Here is a 20,638-nt window from a genome sequence, read left to right on the forward strand (position 1 = left end):
TAGTCCAAGTGGGAAATTGTTGAATTTAATATCCCTTAAGGTAGGCTCACGTGTGATTTAAGAGACTTGCGATATTGAAACTCGTTAAGTGATCTAACTTAAGGTTATTGGATGTGGGTTCAATTTGTAGAACCCTTTAGCCCGTAATTATCTATGAGCTGATAACGGATTGGATTCTTATATAAAGGGAGGCCCCCAAGGGTTTAGGGTAATCTTGACAGAGCTTTTGGTTCCCCTTTGACCTAGAGTTTTTCGGCGCCATCATTTCTTAAGCCTCTTGGAAGACCTTCTTTCCGCTGCATCTTCTTCAATAGGGATCAAGCCGATGACGCTAAAGATAAGGACATGACTCTTCAATTAGGTTCCTTGTTTATTATGCTTTCTTATGTGTTGCTATGTTTACGACATAACTAGATCTCGATTAGGTTTATTGTTTATCTCATTGGATTTCTTTATTTGTTCTTAAAAATCATGAGGTTAAGGAAAACAATTAACTCTATCAGATTCTACTTCCAAATCACTCTCTGAGCACCTTCATGGTCGACTCATCTTATGCTAGGGATTCAAAAACACTACACAACCCCAAATTAAATGCAAAGGAGATAGTGAACATTCTACTTCAAAATCACTCTTTGAACACCTTCATAATCAACTTGATCTCATCAGATGCTTGGGACTCAAAACTCCCTTACACAACCCATTGCCACGAACCATTCTTGATCTGGACTGCCACTACCAGATTTATTCATATTACCTCTGGATCAGCCCTTGTGAAACACACACTCACAAGTTAACCAAAGGGCATAGTGAAGATTCTACTTCAAAACCAGCTAATAGAAAGATGGCGTGATGACAAGATGATAGTCTTCAGATTTCTGATTTTGTAACAAGCTTGCCTTGATATGTCCTAGTGAATTTTGCAAGCTTTTGTGGCGTATCAATGTATATGTTACTGAAATACGATAATCCTTTCATGTTTTGTCCCGTTCATTGTCTTGCTTTGTTTGCTAAACTTTTTACAATAGCTGTAAACAGACAGGAAACTTTTTATGGTGCATTTGGTTCACAGAATGAAATTGATAGAGTAAATAGTTATTCCAAGGGAATAGAAAAACAACCTACCTTGGAATAGAATAAGCGTATTTATTAGTTAGTTTGGTGCATGGAATGAAATCGACATCCTTGGACAATGCAAGAGTAGCAATATGTTTTTTTGGAATTATGTAAGGAATAGGGTAACAAGGGTGACAAGGGAATAACAATTCCATGGTAATTGGCATATTAGGTTCATTTTTGGAACCAAACGTAGAAATTATTATTCTACGGGTATTCATAAGGAAAATAATTGCAATTCCTATTAACCAAACTCATATTGGTGATTTGTTACTCTGTAAATTTGGCAGATTAAGGTAGGTTCTATTTATTCGGCTGTTGAAGGTCTGAATGCCTCAATTTACGTCAATAGGGATAAAACAATTGAGGTTAGTGGATCATTCCTTCTGATTTTTGCATAATAGTTCCTTGTTTACTCTAACTTTATTGTGGAGTTATTATACGTCAGGCATTATTTTCCAAACAAGAAAACACAGATCAAAAAATGGAGGATAATCCATTTGTGGGACTTCTTCAAGCACTCAACAGAATGCAGAAGTTTTGTGGTATTCTTTCTCCTCTTCAAACAAATTATATTCTGAAAGAGCCTCCTACTTTAGTTGCAAGAACTGCATCCATTTTGTCAATATCACAGGTAGTGTATTTTTTCCCCCATTGGACATTTTTTTATTTGTCTTTTATGGTCCGAGTCTAGTTATGTTAAATTATATTTCTTGCCTTTTCAAATGGTAAAACGGTCTTTAAGTGTTTGGTTTCTATGATAAAATAAATTGGTCAATATTAGAAGATAAAATCGCTCCATTTATATGTTCAAAGTCTTTCTCTATATATTGTTTTATTTCTGCCAGATTTAGTATCAGTATTAGAAGTTAATCAAAATATTGCATTTTAATTGATACCAATTCCTTGAAATTCCATAATACTCACAATCCTCTTAACTTGAATTTGATATTTGTCTTTTGCCTATTAGGTCTTTGATTACTTTTGTTAACATGTGATCTACCTAGTTTCATGTAACAAAATAATTAAAAATTTGCAATTCAACAAAATTAATCTTGTTTTAACAGCCATGAAAGTGTGGTGCAGAAGTATATTTTTTATTTCACCTGCAATGCTGCTTGCTTATTAAAAGATTCAAACAATATGCAGATTCATAAAGCAACTTTCCTTGATATTTTTCCTGTCTATATTTTGTAGCTTCATAACACATCTATCTCATTCCTCCAGTCGTGTCTAATTTTGGTATTTGTGATAAAGACTGTACGGTAGTTTGATTATGCAGTATGAGTAATTAAACTTGCTTTGAAGAGCCTCATTGAAGAGAACGTATGACCAATGCTACTGAGTTAAATGTGGGAATGAGCATTGTGTCATAAATCCTTTCATCATTTGTTTTTATGGATTGAATAAATTCAGATCATGGCAATGTGGTTGAATCTTTTGAATGGCTTAGTGATTGTTCCCCAAGAAGTTGTACCATCCATACAATGTTAATAACAAATCTCTGCTGGTTCTGAGCTTTTATAGCTGAGCCATTTAGGAGAAACAAGATTTTACTACTGCTTAAATTGGTTTTATTCTTTCCATGCAGTTGTCACGTTATGTACTTGATACTCACTTGGGCACTTTGACCAGTAAAACGAACAAATCCATCACAGATTTTTCTCCTGTCGTAAGTTTCTCTTTCATCAAGTTTAAAATTATGCTAATTGAAAGATTAGATAGACTGAGACATTTGAATTTTAGCATACAGTAATTGTTCTGATCACCAATCCTTGCTTCAATCTAATAGCATCTCTGGTATGGATCTTATGTTTAGGTCATAGGACTTGGAACATTTCTTAAGCAGTTCCATCCTTCTCATGCAACCCAATATATACAGGTACATCACATAATTATCTTTGCTAATTTATGTGAGATCTTTCTTACTTGATTCGTCTCATGCAGTACATGGGTCAGTATGTTAGGATAACTGCAGAATTAGCATATGGAGTCTATGATCCCCAGATATTGCTTGATGACCCAGCATCTGAGGTTTGTACTCATTGATTTCTCAGTAAAAAATTTATAATCTTTTAAGCAGTGTTTTGGTAGGTCCTTCACATTCCTTTCTATAAGATAAACTTGTTATCTATGGAGTCTATGAACCCCAGATATTGCCTGTTCAACAGTTAGTCTTCCTGTGTACCTATCAACAGTCTCAAGAACTATTTTTTCCCTGCTTCCTATTTGTTCTTAATTAATTAAAGTCTTCAGTTCCAACATCCATACGTGGATGTGGACTTGCATATGTTTTCATTCCAACATGGATTCCGCAATATGAATATGATGAAAAAAACAAACGGTTTGCTTAACACCTATCTTTGTCGTGTCAGGTTTTGAAGTCAGCATTCTGGTTGATGTATTTCTGTAGATTCATGGGTGTCCCCAAAAGTTTAGTTGACTCATGCCTGCCGCCCTCTCTTGTGGCTATGTTACAAATGTGAATTTTCAATTTGGATAAAGCATCAAGCTTCTTTTGAGGTGGGCCGCCGAACACTTGATGATATGCATAGCCTTAGTTTATTTTCATCACCTAAACCATGCTATCTCTGTTGGGAAGAATGATCTGTGGAACACGGAAGAACAATTGGCACATGAGTCATGGTTGATAGCATGATTCATCCTCCTAGATGAGGTCCATATGCATGAGAGAACATAGTATATACATGAATGCAATCATTTTTATACCAGTTTTTTGTTCTCTAATGCTATTTCACAAAATCAGTTTTTTTATAAGATAGATTTGTAAGTACCCTGTGATAATTTTGATGTGATTAACCAAGTTAAGTTAGGTCATGTTATGGTTTGATCCTTGTGTCTAAGTGTGCAGGACTTAGGAGCACAAGAAGTCGAGCGAAATACGTAGGTAGCGAGAAGGATGACACGAGAGAGAGTCGGCGGGTTCGGTGCGTCCAAGGAATGAGGCGTTGTGGAAGAGTACGCTGGAGGATGAGAAGGAAGCGTTGTTTTTCAGAGGGACGAGAAGTCGGAGCGGAAGGTTGCTTGAGAAGGTTGGAAAATGAGTTTGGGTGAGCCCTATATTGGATGGTCAAAATCACCCAAATGAGCGGAGCCGGAGCGGAAGACCTAGACGGAAAGTCAACATGAAGTTGACTGTGGTTTGGGCGCCTAGAGCTATTCCAAGTGCCCGAACAGGTTTGGTCCAACCGGGGGTGCCTTGGCGAGGCGGCCATGTGCGAAGGCGATTCGGGCGCCTGGAGTTGCTCCAGGCGCTCGGACTAGATAAAATATTATCTTTCGTCCGTTGTGTAGTTGTTGCGACGTGGATAAAGTTTTAACTACACCCAGGCGTCCGGAGCCCTTCTAGGCGCTCGGACCGTGCCACGTGAATAACGATCAGTTCCGATCAGTGGACTATAAATAGAGCCATGGTCTTCTCATTTCAAAACAACATACTTGGTACTTCAAGTTTTATTTAGTTCTTCATTTCTGAACGTCACTTTCGTGTATAAGGTTTTTCCGCCTTCGATGTTTTGTTCGAGAAGGAGATTTTTCTACTGAGCCTACTTTCCTTGGAGTAGCAATCCTCTGATTGCCAACCAAGTAAATCGTTGCTTGTTTCGTACTTATTTTTCTTTTATTCTGTTTAATTAAGTGTGTAATTGTGTTGAGCCCGATCGAGTTGAGAAAAGTGTTTGTTTTAAATTGTGCAGGGTAATTCATCCCCCTCTTGTCGGTCGCAAGGGACCTACAAGTGATATCAGAGCCCAACCGTTTCAAAAGGACTAACCACCGATCGAATTATAGAAAACCATAGCCGGACTGAGCATTTGCCCGCCTAAGTTTGAGGGAGAGTTCGTGATTTGGAAAAAGAGGATGAAGGTATTTTTCAAAATTGACGTTGAATTAATAATAATGATGAAAGTATGGTTTTGTAGCATCGAAGGATCAGCAAGAAAAAGACAAAGAAGAACATCAATGGATGAAAAAATAGCAAGCCGACTTTGTGGCAAACAGCAATGCAGAATTTCATTTGTTGAGTGTTTTATCGCCACAAGAAATCAGCCGGATCGGATCCTACGAGTTGACCAAAGAGCTTTGGGATAAATTCTTAGAACTACACAAAAGGACCTCGAAGGCAAAACTCACGAGACGGGACCTGCTCCGGAACTAGATCAATAATCTCCGGTTGGAAGAAGACGAAACTGTCGCACATCTACACTCGAGACTCAAAGAACTCATCACTGGACTCACGAATCTTGGAGAAAAGGTAACAACCAAGATTCGCTAAGATATGCGTTTAACGCTTTCCTAGAATTCCTAAATGGGCAACTCTAGTAGATGTATATTAATTTCTAGAGATTTAGAGGTAAGTAATTTAGAAGAGTTATTTTCTATTTTTGAAATGCATGAGTCGAGATGTGCAGATAGAAAGGAGTCGAAGCACAACATTACCTTGAAGGCAAAAATGCAAGAACCAAAATCCGAAATTTCTCTCGATGATGACGAAATGACATTCATGGTAAGAAAGTTCAAAAGTTTTTTTTAAAAACTAATAAGTTTAATCAAGGGCAGACCAAAAGAAGAAACAGAAAAGTAAGATATTATCATTACAATAAAGAAGGACATGTCAAAGACAATTGTTCAAAACTAAAGAACAAGGAAAAGGACAAAAGAGCGACCCAGAAGAAGCACAAGAATTTAAAGGCGATATGAGATGAAATATCGTCATAAGATTCGGATGTCGTAGCCTATTACGGACTTATATTGATGACAAATTACCAAGAAGACGACGGAGCAAGTTTATCGGAGATGAGTATTGAGAGCATCGATGAAGGGGAGCAACGTTAAATGAAAGTAGCTCTACAGAAGTAGCATCAGATAGATCTCTACTTCATGATAAGTAATTTAAATTTATAACAATGTTGTCAAAAAAAATTCTTGTAAATAATAAATTGAAAATGAAAATTTTCAAAAGGAAAATGACGAATTAAAAATAACCATAGCAACATCTTGTCGATTAGAAAATTTTGACAAAATAAACATTCGAAATCAAAAATTGAAAGTAGAAATAGAAAATTTGAAAATTTATGCATGCTCACATGTTCAACAAATTAGAAATTATTTAGGACTTAATTGACATTTTAGATATCATAAGGTCCAAATTAGAAAATTATTATGTTTAGAATTATCTAAATAAATTATTTCGTATAATTTCGATTCAAAATTAATTAGATATTAATTTTTTTGAAAAAGCGGATTTTATTTCTTATTTTTTACCATTGTATTAATTATTATGAATTTTTTTAACAAAAATTATATTCTTCAATTTAAAAATATTTCACTGTGTTTTGTCAAAATTTATCATATTCTTTATGAAAGAAATATTTTTAAAATTTTTTAACCGTTATTGAGTTTTTTTATGAATTATTTATCTAAATATTAATTTTTAATATTAAAAATTCTTGAAGATTGAATATTTAAAACTTTATTTTTTTAAAAAAAATCTTATTTTATTATATTTTTCAGAAAATTTTTCATGATTTTTTGAATTTAAAAATTACTTTTAAGTATTTTTTTAAAAAATATAACTTTATGTAGAAATTATTATATTTCTGTTTAATTTAATTTCATAATTTCCTGAAAATTTTATCAGAACTTTGATTATATTTGTTTAGTAGTTATAAATTTTTTTAGATTTTTTGCATCATTAGAAATGACTTTAAAATTATTTTTCTCATAATTTGTAAAAATTATCATTTTTCAAAATTTAAAATTTTTAAATATTTGTCAATTTTTTTCATTAAATGTTAATTCAGATTTATTTCTAAATTATTTTCAACATTTTTTCTATTTTTTTAATGTGATTAAAGGGGAATAATTAGAGATTAAGTTTAGGGGAGGGTATTAACAATTATTAGTTGAAAATGCTGTACTTGATGTTTTTATTATTATTTGTTTTTTCGTTTACTCTAACTTAACTTGGTTTGCTCATATAAAAAAGGAGGAGATTGTAAGTGTCTCATGATAGTTTTGATGCGATCAACTAATTCAAGTTAGGTTCTGTTGTGGTTTGATCCTTGTGTCTAAGCGTGCAGGAACTTTGGAGCACAAGAAGTCGAGCGAAACGCGCAGCTAGCGAGAAGGATGGCACGAGAGAGGGTTGACGAGCTCGGTGCGTTCGAGGGACGAGGTGCTGAGGAAGAGTACGTTGATGGACGAGAAGGAAGCACACAACGTTTTCGAGAGACGAGAAGTCGGAGTGGAAGGTTGTTCGAGAAAGTCGGAAAATGGGTTCATGTGAGCCCCATTTCGATGACCGAAATCACCCAAGCGAGTCGAGCCAGAGTGGAAGACCCGGATGAAAAATTAACATGAAGTTGACTGTGGTTTGGGCGCCTAGAGCTATTTCGGGCGCTCGGACCAGTTTGGTCCAATCGGGGGTGCCTTGGCGAGCCGCCCCTATGCAAAGGCAATCCGGGCGTCCGGAGCTGTTCCAGACACTCAGATCAGATAAAAGATTATCTTTCGCCCGTTGCGTAGTCGTTGCAACGTGGATAATATTTTATCCACACCTAGGTGCTCAAAGCCCTTCTAGGTGCTCGGACCTTGCCACAATTTTGACTAGTGGACTATAAATAGAGTTATGGTCTTCTCTTTTCAAAACAACGTATTTGGTACTTCAAGTTCTATTCAATTCTTCATTTCTGGGTGTCACTTTTGCGTACGAGGCGTATCCGCCTTCGACGTTTTGTCGAGAAGGAAAATTTTCTATTGAGCTTACTTTTCTTGAAGTAGTAATTTTTTGATTGCCAATCAAGTAATTCGTTGCTTGTCTCGAACTTATTTTTTTGTCATTCTATTTAATTAAGTGTGTAATTATGTTGAGTTTGATCGAGTTGAGAAAGATGTTTATTTTAAGTTGTACAGGGTAATTCATCCCAGTCGCAAGGGACTTACAAGATTATGCTATTTATTTATTGAAGATTAATATGAAAAATGTAGTTACCTTATCGTTTGCCATTATAATCTTCAAGTTATATTAGTCTTAATTATTTAAAGTTGGCTGCATGGATATTGTTTATTTATTGATTAGATGCTATAGCACTGGTACTAGTAGAGCTCAAAATCTTCAATTGTATTCAATTCATTTCGTCTTACTATAATTTTATAAATTTTCTTTGAGTATGACCAAGTCATATTAAATTATTTATTTTTATAAGATCATTTCTCTTTATTTTAATATTTATTTTTATTTTGTTTTAGAACTAACACATCCATTTTAGTATTGCTTTTAACATCAATAACATTGTTAGAGCTTTCTTTGCCTTCGTAGACTAATTACTCTTTAATGAGCTTTAGAGTATATGTTCTTTAGCATACCGCTTCTGTAAAATATGTACATTTGGAAGGTGCATTTGTTAATTTTGGTTTGATTTGTCTTTTAGTAACTATATAAAAAAAATAAATTGAGTAATTAGTTTTAAACATAGTTGATGCTGACACTTAATTAACTCCCTATTACAAGCACTCATTGATTCTCCTCAGCACGTTACGTTTTTCGCAGCAGGAAAAAAAATTCTAGAAACAAGTTAGAATTAAATACTCAATAAATTCAAATTAAGTTTGAATAATAATTCAACAGTTTAATTCATTTTAGACTTGATTCTATTAATTTTGACAATATAAAGTTGGATGCTCTATCTATTTGATAACTTTATAAATATATGATACCTTTTAAATCTGTTGCTTAGTATTTGAGTCACCTTGGTAGTAGGTCAAAGGTCCACTCTTATGGTTTAACATTCAAACCGGCAACATGTGTATTCAATTATAAGGAGTAGTTCATGGGCAATTAAATACCATGTTTTAGCAACTAGTCCAACTTGCCATAAATGGAATTAACACTGAATTAATGAAACATATTAATCTACCTTGAAGACGTGGAATGCTAAAATAAGTAAATGTGTATGTGTCACGGCGATACTTACTAATATTTCATTAATTACTTATTAATTCTTTGTTAAATATTGTGACGTTGGATTCGTCACCAAATACGATAAGAACCATTGTGTAATATTGTAAGAGAGTTTGACCGCAAGTAACTTCTCGAAAGATATTAATAATTTCATGCATAAATTAATTGAGATGTAGTGTTTGACCAAACTCTTCATTAGCATTATCCGTCTCTAACTGGTAAATCATTTAATTCCTCTGTCTGTAAAATTTCATAAATAATTTGGTGTTTCTGTTTGATAAGACCTTATTTATATGTATAAGATTAATTAAATAATAAACGACAATTCAATGCATAAAATTTTCATTAGCTTAGATCCAAAAGAAGAGTTAACTCATATTGAGTCTATTATATATAATTTTACTCTATATTTTAGAGGAGGCTATTTCAGCGATTAGAATCGGTGATAGTAGTTTGTAGAATCATAATTTTACACTAGATTGATTTGGGATGATCGAATCAATCAAGATCAAATAGGTAGGATGTGTATTAATTTCGTTGATTTGTATATAAATGTCAAAATTAATTTTTTAAAGATCTATTAATTCAGTAAAATATCAGGAAATATACACCTAAAATTTTATAATTTAAAAAAAATGAATGAAAGAAAAAAATATTCATGATTAATCACAATTGTCAAATATTAACTAAACTTTAAATAGCCAGTTTTAAAGATGTAAAAGATGAAAATAATCATAATATAATGGTAAAAATTATTGGAACCTCGACCTGTAAATAATATTTTTTTATAATCTCAGTTAGTTTTATTGATTATCTCTGAGGTAACTAGTTTATCTTATGAAAGTTTTCTCCGACCAATAAGGTAAATCAGAAAGTGCACGTGGTGGCCAGCCCAGATATCCAACATCCTTTGGTTACACGTCTTATTTGGAGTAAAATTTCTACAAATATGTTATAACTGAGGATCGAACTGTGGAGGTCTGAGTGACAATGTGAATGTACTATCTATTGTAGCACTTTGCCCCAGAGATTTTAAATAATATTTTTAATTTAAAACTGACTGATGATGTGTTATATTTATAATAAATATAGATCTCTAAATAATTTTAATTTAATATATTATACATTTTATGATTCAATCTTACTTAAAGTTATGATTTTTTTTTTTAAATTATAGAAATGTTCCGATTCTATTGATCATGTATGATCTCAGTTGTACTTTCTCCGTGTTGATCCTGTGACGAATTGACAGGATGCTAGGGACGAACGTATTCATTTTTGTCACAATGTATGATCCCAGTTGTCCTAATTCCACTCTAAAATTTGATCCCAATCAATTTTGGATCACACTTTCAAATTGTATGATCGTACTATCCAAATTGTGATTTTACAAGCTCTGGCGCACTTCAAGATCACGTGGCACAGGAATGCTACTTATAATTACTTAAGGCTCCCATCAATTAGATAATAAGTTTTGATACTTTATTAAAATAAATAAAAAATATTAAACATGTATATCTTTAACTTATTAATATTCATAAATAAAAATTATAAATTATTTATGTTCTATGAACAAAATTTTAAATCATATTTATTCCTATCTGAAAATTACATTTAATTCGGTCTAAAAACTGTTAGTTAGAGTCCTAGAGTCAATCATATGATGATTGTTGTATAAACTCGATATATCATATTCCTATATATTAATAAAGATATTTTTTTATGGTTATTATACTTACTTGTATTGGTATCAAATAACTAAGTATAATAACGTCCTTGAGTAGAAGATTCTTATCTATATCAATCAATTGGTTGAATTGATAGTGAGATGATATAGAGAACACTACTCTTAATCATTCATAGTCAAGTATTAACATTCAGGGACAATGTTAATGCGATGAGACTAGCATATAGGTCAACTCGATGACTTGATCTCACAAATCATGGATATACAGATATCAAGTTGACACATGGATATGCATTGGAGAATGTATACTGAATGACCCGTCATGAGAAAGTATCCTGGATCGTTATATGAGTGTTATATACTTTCTCATGTGACTATTAGTATGACTATCAGTCTTTGGACCTGAAGTCACCATAGTTCCCTACATAAGGAGTTGCATACTTTGGTTTCGTCAAACGTCACCCGTAACTGGGTGGACTATAAAGACGATTACTGGGTATGTAACAAATTATGCGGAGGGATGTGAGTGATGTAGATGAGATCTATCTCTCCTATATGACGGGAGTGACATCATGATTCTTGATAGAGTGAGACCACTAAGTGCATGGTCATGCCCAAATGAGTCAATATGAGATATTGAGCTCATTTGATTAGAGTGAGTCTACTTGGAGTTCAAGATATAAATTGATTAGAGGATGACACAGTTTATGCCTCAATTGATCAATTTAGATGTCAAGGATAGAATGACATTGTCACATATTGTGAGAGTCACAATTAGTAGTCACAATGGTGATGTTGGATCTCAACATTTTGTAATTTGGGTAGTAATGATGTATTATTAGATACCGCTCATTACTTATGTTTCTAAATGAGTTTAGGAGTATTGCCAACGTTACAAGAACCTATATGGTCACACACAAAGGGCAATTAGATGGAGATTATGTTCATATGATGAACCAAGAGGATTAGGTTCATATGATGAACCAAATTGGATTAAGTGTAATCCAAATTAGATTAATTGAGTAAAATTCGATTAAGTTAGACTTGAGTTAGACTCAAGTGAGGCTAGACTTAGACTCAAGTGAGACTTAATGATGATATTCATTGAATTTTGAATTCAATGATAAATGGTGACATTCATTGAATTATGAATTCAATTTGAATATTATATTCAAATTTCGATTCAAATTATGAAGAGAAGAGGAGTTTCAAAATGACCATTTAATGAATAATGAATATTCATTAAATACTCATTAAGACTCATTAATGAGGCTCATTAATGGAGTTAATGAGCATTAAGTATTTTCATTAGATGAAAATACTTAAGCCATTTTAACTCTTATTTGTCATCATGAACGGATCATCATTATTCTTCCTCTCTTCGAGCTCTCTCTCCCTCTCCTCCATTGTCGAGCCACCCAAGAGTGCTAGCATACTCTAAGTGGTTCTTCTCCACCTATTATCCGTGTGGATACGTATAGAGGAGTGTACGCTTGACACTCTCGAGATCCGACAACCTTTTGGACGAGCGGGATAAGCGAAGGGCTTCGCAACAAGGGTAACGTTTCTTATTCATGTAGATGTAAGGTAGATCTAGGTTAGAAACATGTACATGTTTTATTTTTATATATCTTCGCACGGATCCGTGGCAAGACTTCGAGGTTTCCGCAACGCAAAAAGCGATTTTTGTGGCTCGAAAGTCCCAACAAAAACTACATAGATAATATTCTAAATATAGTTACTCGATAATTGACTAGTAGAAGACTTCTTATACCACTGAAAAGTTTCCTTTCAATCCTGCGTATACGGAGACGAACCAACAAAATATCAGTGTCTAGAAACCAAGAGGAGTCTCTGGCGAAGACCCTTCGACGCTCAAGTCAGTGCAAGTCTGAACAGATGAATGAAGAATAGTAGAGAAAGTGCGCGAGAGTAGGTTGCAGATGTTCAGAGAAGGTATCTTTGCCACGGAGAGGACTCCCTTTTCATATACCACCTCACATAACCTTCGTAATCATGAGGTGGTGAAGTGTGTCAGAGTTTGTTAGGTAAAGAAAAATATACAACCTAGGCAATGTATAATAATTATCCGAGAAATCTTCTCCTTATCCATATGTATATCTCTTTTGTTGTCTATAGCTGAGATTGTTGAAGGAATATGTTGTTATAAATGGTTTGTTGATAAGAGATACAATGACCCTTGAAGAAGTTTTTAGAAGAATATTCTCTGATACATAGTTGTTATTATGAAAGGTTGTTGGGATTCTTTGCTCATGCTATCGGCTGAGTATATCTTGGTCGACTTATAAGGTCGGTCGTCTTCATGCTTGTTCTCGCATTAAGCCACTTTGTTATGTATAGAAATTTGCTCGAGAAATAATATAATGCCTTGGATATGTTGGGAATCAGTTTGAAAAATAATATGATAACTTGTATGCTCTGGAAATCCATCTGATGACATGTGCGTGTTATAGATCCGTCCAAACAGTAATATGAAGATAAGCTTCTTAAGCCTGGTCGGCTTTTTTCCGGGCGGGCCTATAATGGGTTTATGAAGAAATGAAACTATGTTTTTAGTAGTTTGGTCGGTATTTTGAACCAAAGTGCCTTAGGTCCGGTCGGATCTTTGTCCAGCCGGGCGTATAATAACTTGTGGGTAAAATGCACTTGACATTTTGATCGAATTTATAAAGCTATCTTACACTTAGACATAAAAGAGATGGGTATGGAGTCCTATAGGTCTGTTTGGTTCTATTATTGAACGGATATCTATAGTGTTGACCGACGATCAGGGTGAACGAGCATATGTAGAGAGGCTCATACAGAGTAAGGAGCTCGCCCCTCCCTTTCGACCAGGTCTATTGCTAGTCGAATGCAGGGTGAGTCGGTCATTTCGGTTAGCCTATAAGGGCAACCGTCCCTAAACTCGATCGACTTTTAAGTGACCGGACATGTTATCTTTCCAGTCCAAGAGTAAAGCTCGCTCGGCTTAAGGGTAGGTTGGTTCGCTTTCGCCCTGCCTGTAATCGGGCCGAGCAAGGTTAGAGAGCTTTACTGCTGAGCGACGAAACCAGGTGGAGAATGTTCTTTTTTCCTTTAACCGTCATGTCACCTTTACTTCGAATGTCATATCATCTCTTGAGTCTGTTCATTATAACCCATATCAATATTCATCTACCAAAATTTTATTAAATTTATAAAAAAATAAAACAAACAAACTTATAATATTAAATTTACTAACCAATTAAACATGTTATAAAAATTTTAAATAATAAAATAAGTTTGTAAAAAAATCATTTTGCACTTTGAAAAGTCTAAATTTGCTATCTTAATGTATGTATAGACACATCACATAGAGAATTATTTTTTTTATTGCCTAAAGATCATCAACTCCCCAATAATTAAATATTAACAATTAAGCTTTCAACCAAAAGATTTTTAATTGATAACCTGGAAGAATCACCATTAGCCCAACAATTAATTCAAAATAAAATTAAGCTATTATTCTTTCAATTAAGAAATTTCATTGAAGTCTCCATATGATCATCTCGTTACACCACAAATTGTTCATCGAGTCTGACTGCGATTTCTATCCTTTCTTTGACCATGCGCCCATGAATTCGTACTGGAAGACGACGACGACGACGATGAACAGATAGAACTACGATAATGAGGAGAAGAAGAAGAATAAGAAGAAGAAGAAGAAGAAGAAGAAGAAGAAGAAAGAGTGGTGGTGAATGGAGAATGAGGCTGAGAAGGGAAGCCAAAGAGTTGTTCATGCGAATAGTACGGCCCGATCGACGAGAACGTGCTGCCGGCGGCGTACGTTAGCTCCGACGCTTCCGCCGCCGCCGCTGCAGGAGGATGTTCGTCTTCCTCTGGACTTCTCTGCAGCAGCTGGGCGTACTGCAGCAGGTCTGGGTAGGCGGCGGGCAGAGGAGGGGGGTGGAAAGGAGGCGGCGCCGGCGTAGGGCGTTGGGGGGAGATGAGGTGGGCGATGAGGCGGCCCTGGACGCGCTCGGGGAAGTTGAGCTTCGCCTTGGCGCCCTTGAAGCGCAATGCGGCCTCGTCGTAGGCGGCGGCGGCGTCCTCGGCGGTGTCGAAGGTGCCCAGCCACACCCGCGCCGCCTTCTTCGGGTCTCGAATCTCCGCCGCCCACTTCCCCCAGGGCCGCCGCCGCACTCCCCTGTAGCGGCGCCCCCTCTGGCTCCCTGTCACCATTCTCAATTCATGAAAACATAAATCCAAACTGCCCGGAATTAATTCGATCATGATTAATTCGTGGAGCAATTCGGATGCTAGAAGCAGATGAAATCGAGCCAATTAATCTCCAAAACATCAAATCAACAAACACAGACCTTCATCTTCTTGGGCCAGGCGTGGCGGCCCTGCTTCCTGCACCCCACGAAAACTCTCCGCCAACGACTGCGATCCGGCCGCCGCCGGTGGCTCACCCCCTTCCTCGCCTGCGCGGGAGCTGATCACGCGCGAGAGGGCCGACACCAAAGCCATGGCGTCCTCGTCGGCGCGTGCCAACGAGAAGCCGGCGTGCCAATCGCTTCCTCCTCCCTCCTGATCCGCCTTCTTCTCCACCTCCACCTCCACCTCCTCCTCCAAGCGGCCGTCGGGAGGAAGAGGCTTCTTCTCACGCCTCCGATCCACCTTCAATAACTCTACTTCGATGACGAGATTGAACTATAACGGAAACATAGCAAGTATGAGAAGCAGCAGCAGCAGGAGGTGGCTATGGAAGCATACTACTGCAACTTAAAAGCTGAAATGGATTGTCATATATAATGAACTCATCCCAAGCGGCCTTCTATATCCAAATACCAACACGATGGAGCTAATGGATTGTCATATATAATTATATATTAAAATAAATGATGAATCAGATAATAGGAGTGACCAATCCGATATGAAAGAATTTTTTTTTTATCAGTTATAAAAAATAAATTAGGAAGTACTCATCACATATAATTTAGAAGTCCAATATTCTATAATTATATATCCCATTTGAAAAAAAATTCTTACATATATGTTATAATCGAAAATTCAAATCATGGATGTCTGGATAATAATTTGATGCCCTTCCATTGCACTATAGCCTCGGGGGTATATATAATCATATATTAAAAACATGATGAATCAAGTAATATTAAATCTGGATGACCGGCCTGACCCTATGAAAATTTCCTACTGTCTGTCAGGATAAATTATTGGAAAATTTTCTCCTTAATGGATAACGACCTGAGAATGCTGGCTCTTAGAATGACCTCTATGTGCATTTCCTTGATTTGTTCATGTAGTCGGTGAAAAATTTTCGTGTGATCGGACCAGTCATCCCAGATTCGATGTTACCTGATTAATCATATATAATTGTATATATATAAAAAAAAGATTGACCCGATAACATCTGACCTAGGGTGACCAACCCGATCCCATGGAAGTTTTTCACTAATCATCTGAGTAAATCAGGGAAATACACTTTGAGGCTCATCCTGACCGCCAGTATTCTTAGGTCCACTGTCCATTAAGGAGAAAATTTTTCAATAATATACCGTAACTGAGGTTCGAATTCTAGATCCTTGATCTATTACTGGAAGACCTAATAACCATGACACTCTATTGTAGGATCACTGGCGGCCGGCTAGAGGTGGGTGAATAGCCCTGTAAAATTAAAATGAACCTTTCTCGATCTTTATAGCTTCAAAACCATGAGCACTTGGATAAACAAAGTAAATGACTAAAAAATAAGAGGCACGAAAGGGTTACTTAATTACAACCGGGGAGGTTGTTAATCCAAAGAAGTTAGAGCTCAGTAAACAATCTCCTTCAGGCGGAGAAGCCTCTTAAAGCAGTTGAAGCACTCAATTACAGAACAAAGTAAAATTAGAATGAATCACAAATGTTGTTATGAACCTTTGGGACCAGGGCTGTATTATAGCCCTGGTTGGGGTACCTGAAAGGGTTCCAAGTGCTTGGAGGGGGATAAAATTTTATCTCCGTCGCAATGAATCACATTTGGTGCGATCCGGATAAGGATCTTAGTCCGAGCGCCCGGACCAATTAAGTCAACATCTTGTTGACTTTCAGTCCCGGTCTTCCGCTCCGTTATTCATCTGTTTTTTCCTTTAAGACAATGTTGTGATTTGTCTCCTTCTTCAGATCTGCACATCTCATTTCATGGACTTCAAAAGTTGGAAACAATTCTTCTAACGTAGTTAATTCTAGATCCTTAGATATATAATAAACATCTACTAATAATGCCCATTCAATATTTCTAGGGAATGCATTAAGCGCGTACCTTAGCGAATCTCGGTTGCTTATCTTTTCTCCCAGATTCGTGAGTTTGATGATGAGCTCCTTGATTTTTGAGTGAAGGTGTGCAACGGTTTCACCTTCTTTTAGTTTGATGTTGCTAATCTGGTTTCTGAGCAAATCCCATCTCGCGAGTTTCACCTCCGAGGTTCCTTCATGTAGTTCTAGGTATTTCTCCCAGAGCTCCTTGGCAGATTCGTAGGCTCCAATCCGGTTGATTTCTTGTGGAGGTATGACGTTCAGCAGATGGAACTCTACTTTGTCGTTTGCCACGAAGTCGACCTGCTCCTTCTTCGCTCATTGGTATTTTTCTTTGCCCTCAAGTGCTACAAAACCAAATTTCATTATTAAAAGCAAATCAAAATCAGTTTTAAAGAATACCTTCATCTTTTTCTTCCAGTTTGCGAACTCTCCCTCGAACTTCGGTGGATAGATGCTCGGTCTGGCCATCTCGTGTGCTTGGTTCGACAGTTAGTCCTCCTGAAGTAAACCCGCTCTGATACCAATTGTAGGATCGCTGGCGGCCGGCTAGAGGGGGTGAATAGCCCTGCAAAATTGAAACGAACCTTTCTCGATCTTTATAGCTTAGAAACCATCAACACTTGCATAAACAAAGTAAATGACTAAAAAATAAGAGGCACGAAAGGGTTACCTAATTACAACCGGAGAGGTTGTTAATCCAAGGAAGTTAGAGCTCAGTAAACAATATCCTTTAGTTGGAAAAGCCTCTTACAGCAGTTGAAGCACTCAATTACAGAACTAAACAAAACTAGAATGAATCACAAGTGTTGTTTTGAACCTCTGGGGCCAAGGCTGCATTTATAGCTTTGATCGACGCACCTGGAAGGGTTCCAGGCGCTTGGAGGGAGATAAAATTTTATCACCGTCGTAAGAGATCGCGTTTGACGCGATCCAGATAAGGACCCTGGTCCGGGCACCCGGACCAAGAAAGTCAACATCCTGTTGACTTTAGGTCCCGGTCTTCCGCTCCGGTTCCGCTCGCCTTGGTTTGGGTCTTTCGCTCCGGTTTCGCTCGCTTGGGTGATTTCGGCTATTCGAATTAGGGCTCACCCGAATCCAACTTCCGGCCTTCGAGCAGTCTTCCGCTCCGACTTCTCATCTCTCGAAAACGCTGCGCGCCTTCTTCTTGTCCACTGCGTACTCTTCCGCAGCACCTCACCCCTCGAATGCACCAAGCCCGTTGGCTCTCTCCTGTGTCGTCCTTCTCGCTAGCTACATCTGTCGCTCGACTTCCTGTGCTGCTAAGTTCCTACACACTTAGATACAGGGGTTAAAAATCAACAGGACCTAACCTGACTTGGTTGATCACATCAAAACTACCATGAGATATTTACATCTATCTCTGGAGCTAATCATATATAAGTTGGCAAAGATGACTGTGCTCGCCCTAGCGCTCCCGCCAACTCATCTTGTAATCACTAGTTAGCCTCATTAACTAGCTCTGGGGGAAACCAGCCCAACCTCATGAAATTTTTGCACCGGCCACCAGGCTCATAATTATATATAAAAGATGATAAACCCAATTGGCCTCATTGATTATCCTTGGGGTGACCAGTCCGGTCCCACAGAAGTTCCCTACCTACCACCAGGGTAAATCGGGAAGCGTGCACGCCAATCAACCTAAAAACCCAGCATCTTTTGGTTGCGCGTCCTATTTGGAGAAAAAAATTCTACAAATAGTTGTAGTTAGGGATCGAACTGTGGATATTTGGGTGATAATTTAGATGTCCTACTACGCCACCATAGTCCCCGGGACTAGTGTGTGTATATATATATATAGAGGATATATTCTGTTAGCCTCATTAATTATCTCTGGGGTGACCGGTCCGACCCTACGAAGTTTTTCTACCGGCCACTAGGGTAAATTGGGAAGCACACACGACGGGCAACCCAAAAGCCCAGCATCCTTTGGTTGCGTGCTCCTATGGAGAATTTTTTTTTACAAATATATCATAATTGAAGATCGAACTACGGATACTTAGGAGATAATTTGAATATCTTACCATAATACCATAGCCCCAGGATAAAAGAGGAGGAGATGAAGTTTAATAGCTTAATTAATTTGACCACTGGTTCATATATAATTAAAATACAATTCGAATTCGAATTCGAATTCTGACTTGTACATAAATTATATTATGAAACAGGAAGAAAAAGATCCTTTGGCTTAAGTTTTTTTTTTTGAACTTTCAAATTCTGAAGTTTTATATGCATGGTTTTTTAGTCGGTTCTTCATGGCGCATCCAAATGGCTTTGGCCGCCATTTGTACCATTTCTCTTATCAAATTCTAGCTATCTAGTTTTGGATAAATAATGAATATTATAATTTTGATTTTTTTTTTCCCCACTTCTTGTCAGTGAATTTTTAAGGTTTTGGTTTTGCATGAAAGGCCTTTAATTAGTTGTTAAAGCCTTAAAGTAAAAAACAAATTAGTAATCATATATTATTATATTTTCTGAACAAATCAACATTAATTCAAGGTTGAAGATGGAATTAGATGCGTATAAGTTAATGACTCTGTGACAAGTATTCCTATGACTAAGTTTTTCTTGTTAAATCCATTTCTAAGCTAAGGTTTATCTCTAATCCATCTTAGAAAAATGTGTGTGTGATTGGACTTTTGCCAAATCAAAATTTTCAGACCTTGGAATAATCTACTACAAAGTAATTAGCGTTATAATTAATGTATTCATATATAATTCACCATGTCTTCTTATTAACATGTTATCGAAAAAAAACCATTAATTAAAAATGGCTTGTCTATGACGGTGCTACCTAAACCTCGGCTCCTTGTACGCAAAGGTGAAAATTCTTCTACCGTGTGAGACGATTCGTTTAGCAAAAGACCTATCTTCGGTGAATAAAAATTAACCTTAGTAGCTTTAGAAGGGTATAGCTCCTTTGTCTTCCAAAGTCATATAGTGTTGAGGAGCTTATTCTTTATTCACTTTAGATAAAGCAATTACCCAAAGCGAAACTATCAAAGTGAGAAAAATACTTGTTATTGTATACAACTTTGAAGCTACTTGTGCATGAAGAATAGACATATTTGGCATAGAGAGTGAACACTTGGTTGGAATATCTGTAATTATACAACTGAATTTACATCATGAAAGCTACGTACATAGTGCTCTTTGCTTTCTTGTTTCAATACATTAATCAAATGCAAGAACCATGTGGCTTTGCTTTCACTTCATGGTGGATTTGATGATGACAAAGGAAGCATCTTGTTTCAAACTTTTCTTCTTTTGTTTTTTTTAGATTGTAATTTGCTTTCATATTTACTTGAAGGAGAAATTTGGCATAACGATAAAATTACTATCATGTGATAGTATATCACGGGTTCAAATTCCGAAAACATCTTGTAATGCAGGATGAAATTACATATAATAATAAGGATAGTACCACAGTTATCCTTCTCATCTCATGATACTGAAACCATACAAAAAAGATTCCATGTTGGACTTTACATCATGTTGCACTACAAACACCACAACCTATTAGCAAGTTGGCC

The 20,638-nt window shown here is 36.5% G+C and overlaps 2 protein-coding genes across 3 annotated transcripts in view; one reads left to right on the top strand and one right to left on the bottom strand.

Annotated features, from left to right (window-relative positions):
- The window catches only part of LOC121978516 (WASH complex subunit 5-like), a 64,881-nt gene extending 60,930 nt beyond the window's left edge, over window positions 1–3,951 (top strand). The window contains exons 25-30 of the mRNA XM_042530853.1: window positions 1,404–1,481; window positions 1,562–1,747; window positions 2,705–2,785; window positions 2,933–2,995; window positions 3,061–3,147; window positions 3,489–3,951. Coding sequence (XP_042386787.1) covers window positions 1,404–1,481; window positions 1,562–1,747; window positions 2,705–2,785; window positions 2,933–2,995; window positions 3,061–3,147; window positions 3,489–3,599 — 606 coding nt within the window. The 3' untranslated portion in view covers window positions 3,600–3,951. The remainder of the gene's footprint in view (window positions 1–1,403; window positions 1,482–1,561; window positions 1,748–2,704; window positions 2,786–2,932; window positions 2,996–3,060; window positions 3,148–3,488) is intronic.
- Window positions 3,952–14,252: 10,301 nt separating this feature from the next.
- LOC121977817 (ethylene-responsive transcription factor ERF113-like) lies at window positions 14,253–15,601 on the bottom strand. 2 transcript variants are annotated; one of them, XM_042530240.1, is made up of 2 exons: window positions 15,140–15,601; window positions 14,253–14,992 (listed from the first exon to the last, which is right to left on the bottom strand). In XM_042530240.1, the coding sequence occupies exons 1-2, from the start codon at window positions 15,291–15,293 to the stop codon at window positions 14,349–14,351; spliced, it is 798 nt and encodes a 265-aa protein (XP_042386174.1). In that variant the 5' UTR covers window positions 15,294–15,601; the 3' UTR covers window positions 14,253–14,348. The 2 variants fall into 2 exon arrangements, with proteins under 2 accessions (XP_042386174.1, XP_042386175.1); XM_042530241.1 differs by having other exon boundaries at window positions 14,253–15,030; window positions 15,140–15,264.
- Between the last annotated feature and the right edge of the window lie 5,037 nt (window positions 15,602–20,638).

This window comes from Zingiber officinale, chromosome 4B (assembly GCF_018446385.1).
Source record: "Zingiber officinale cultivar Zhangliang chromosome 4B, Zo_v1.1, whole genome shotgun sequence".
NCBI lineage: Eukaryota > Viridiplantae > Streptophyta > Magnoliopsida > Zingiberales > Zingiberaceae > Zingiber > Zingiber officinale.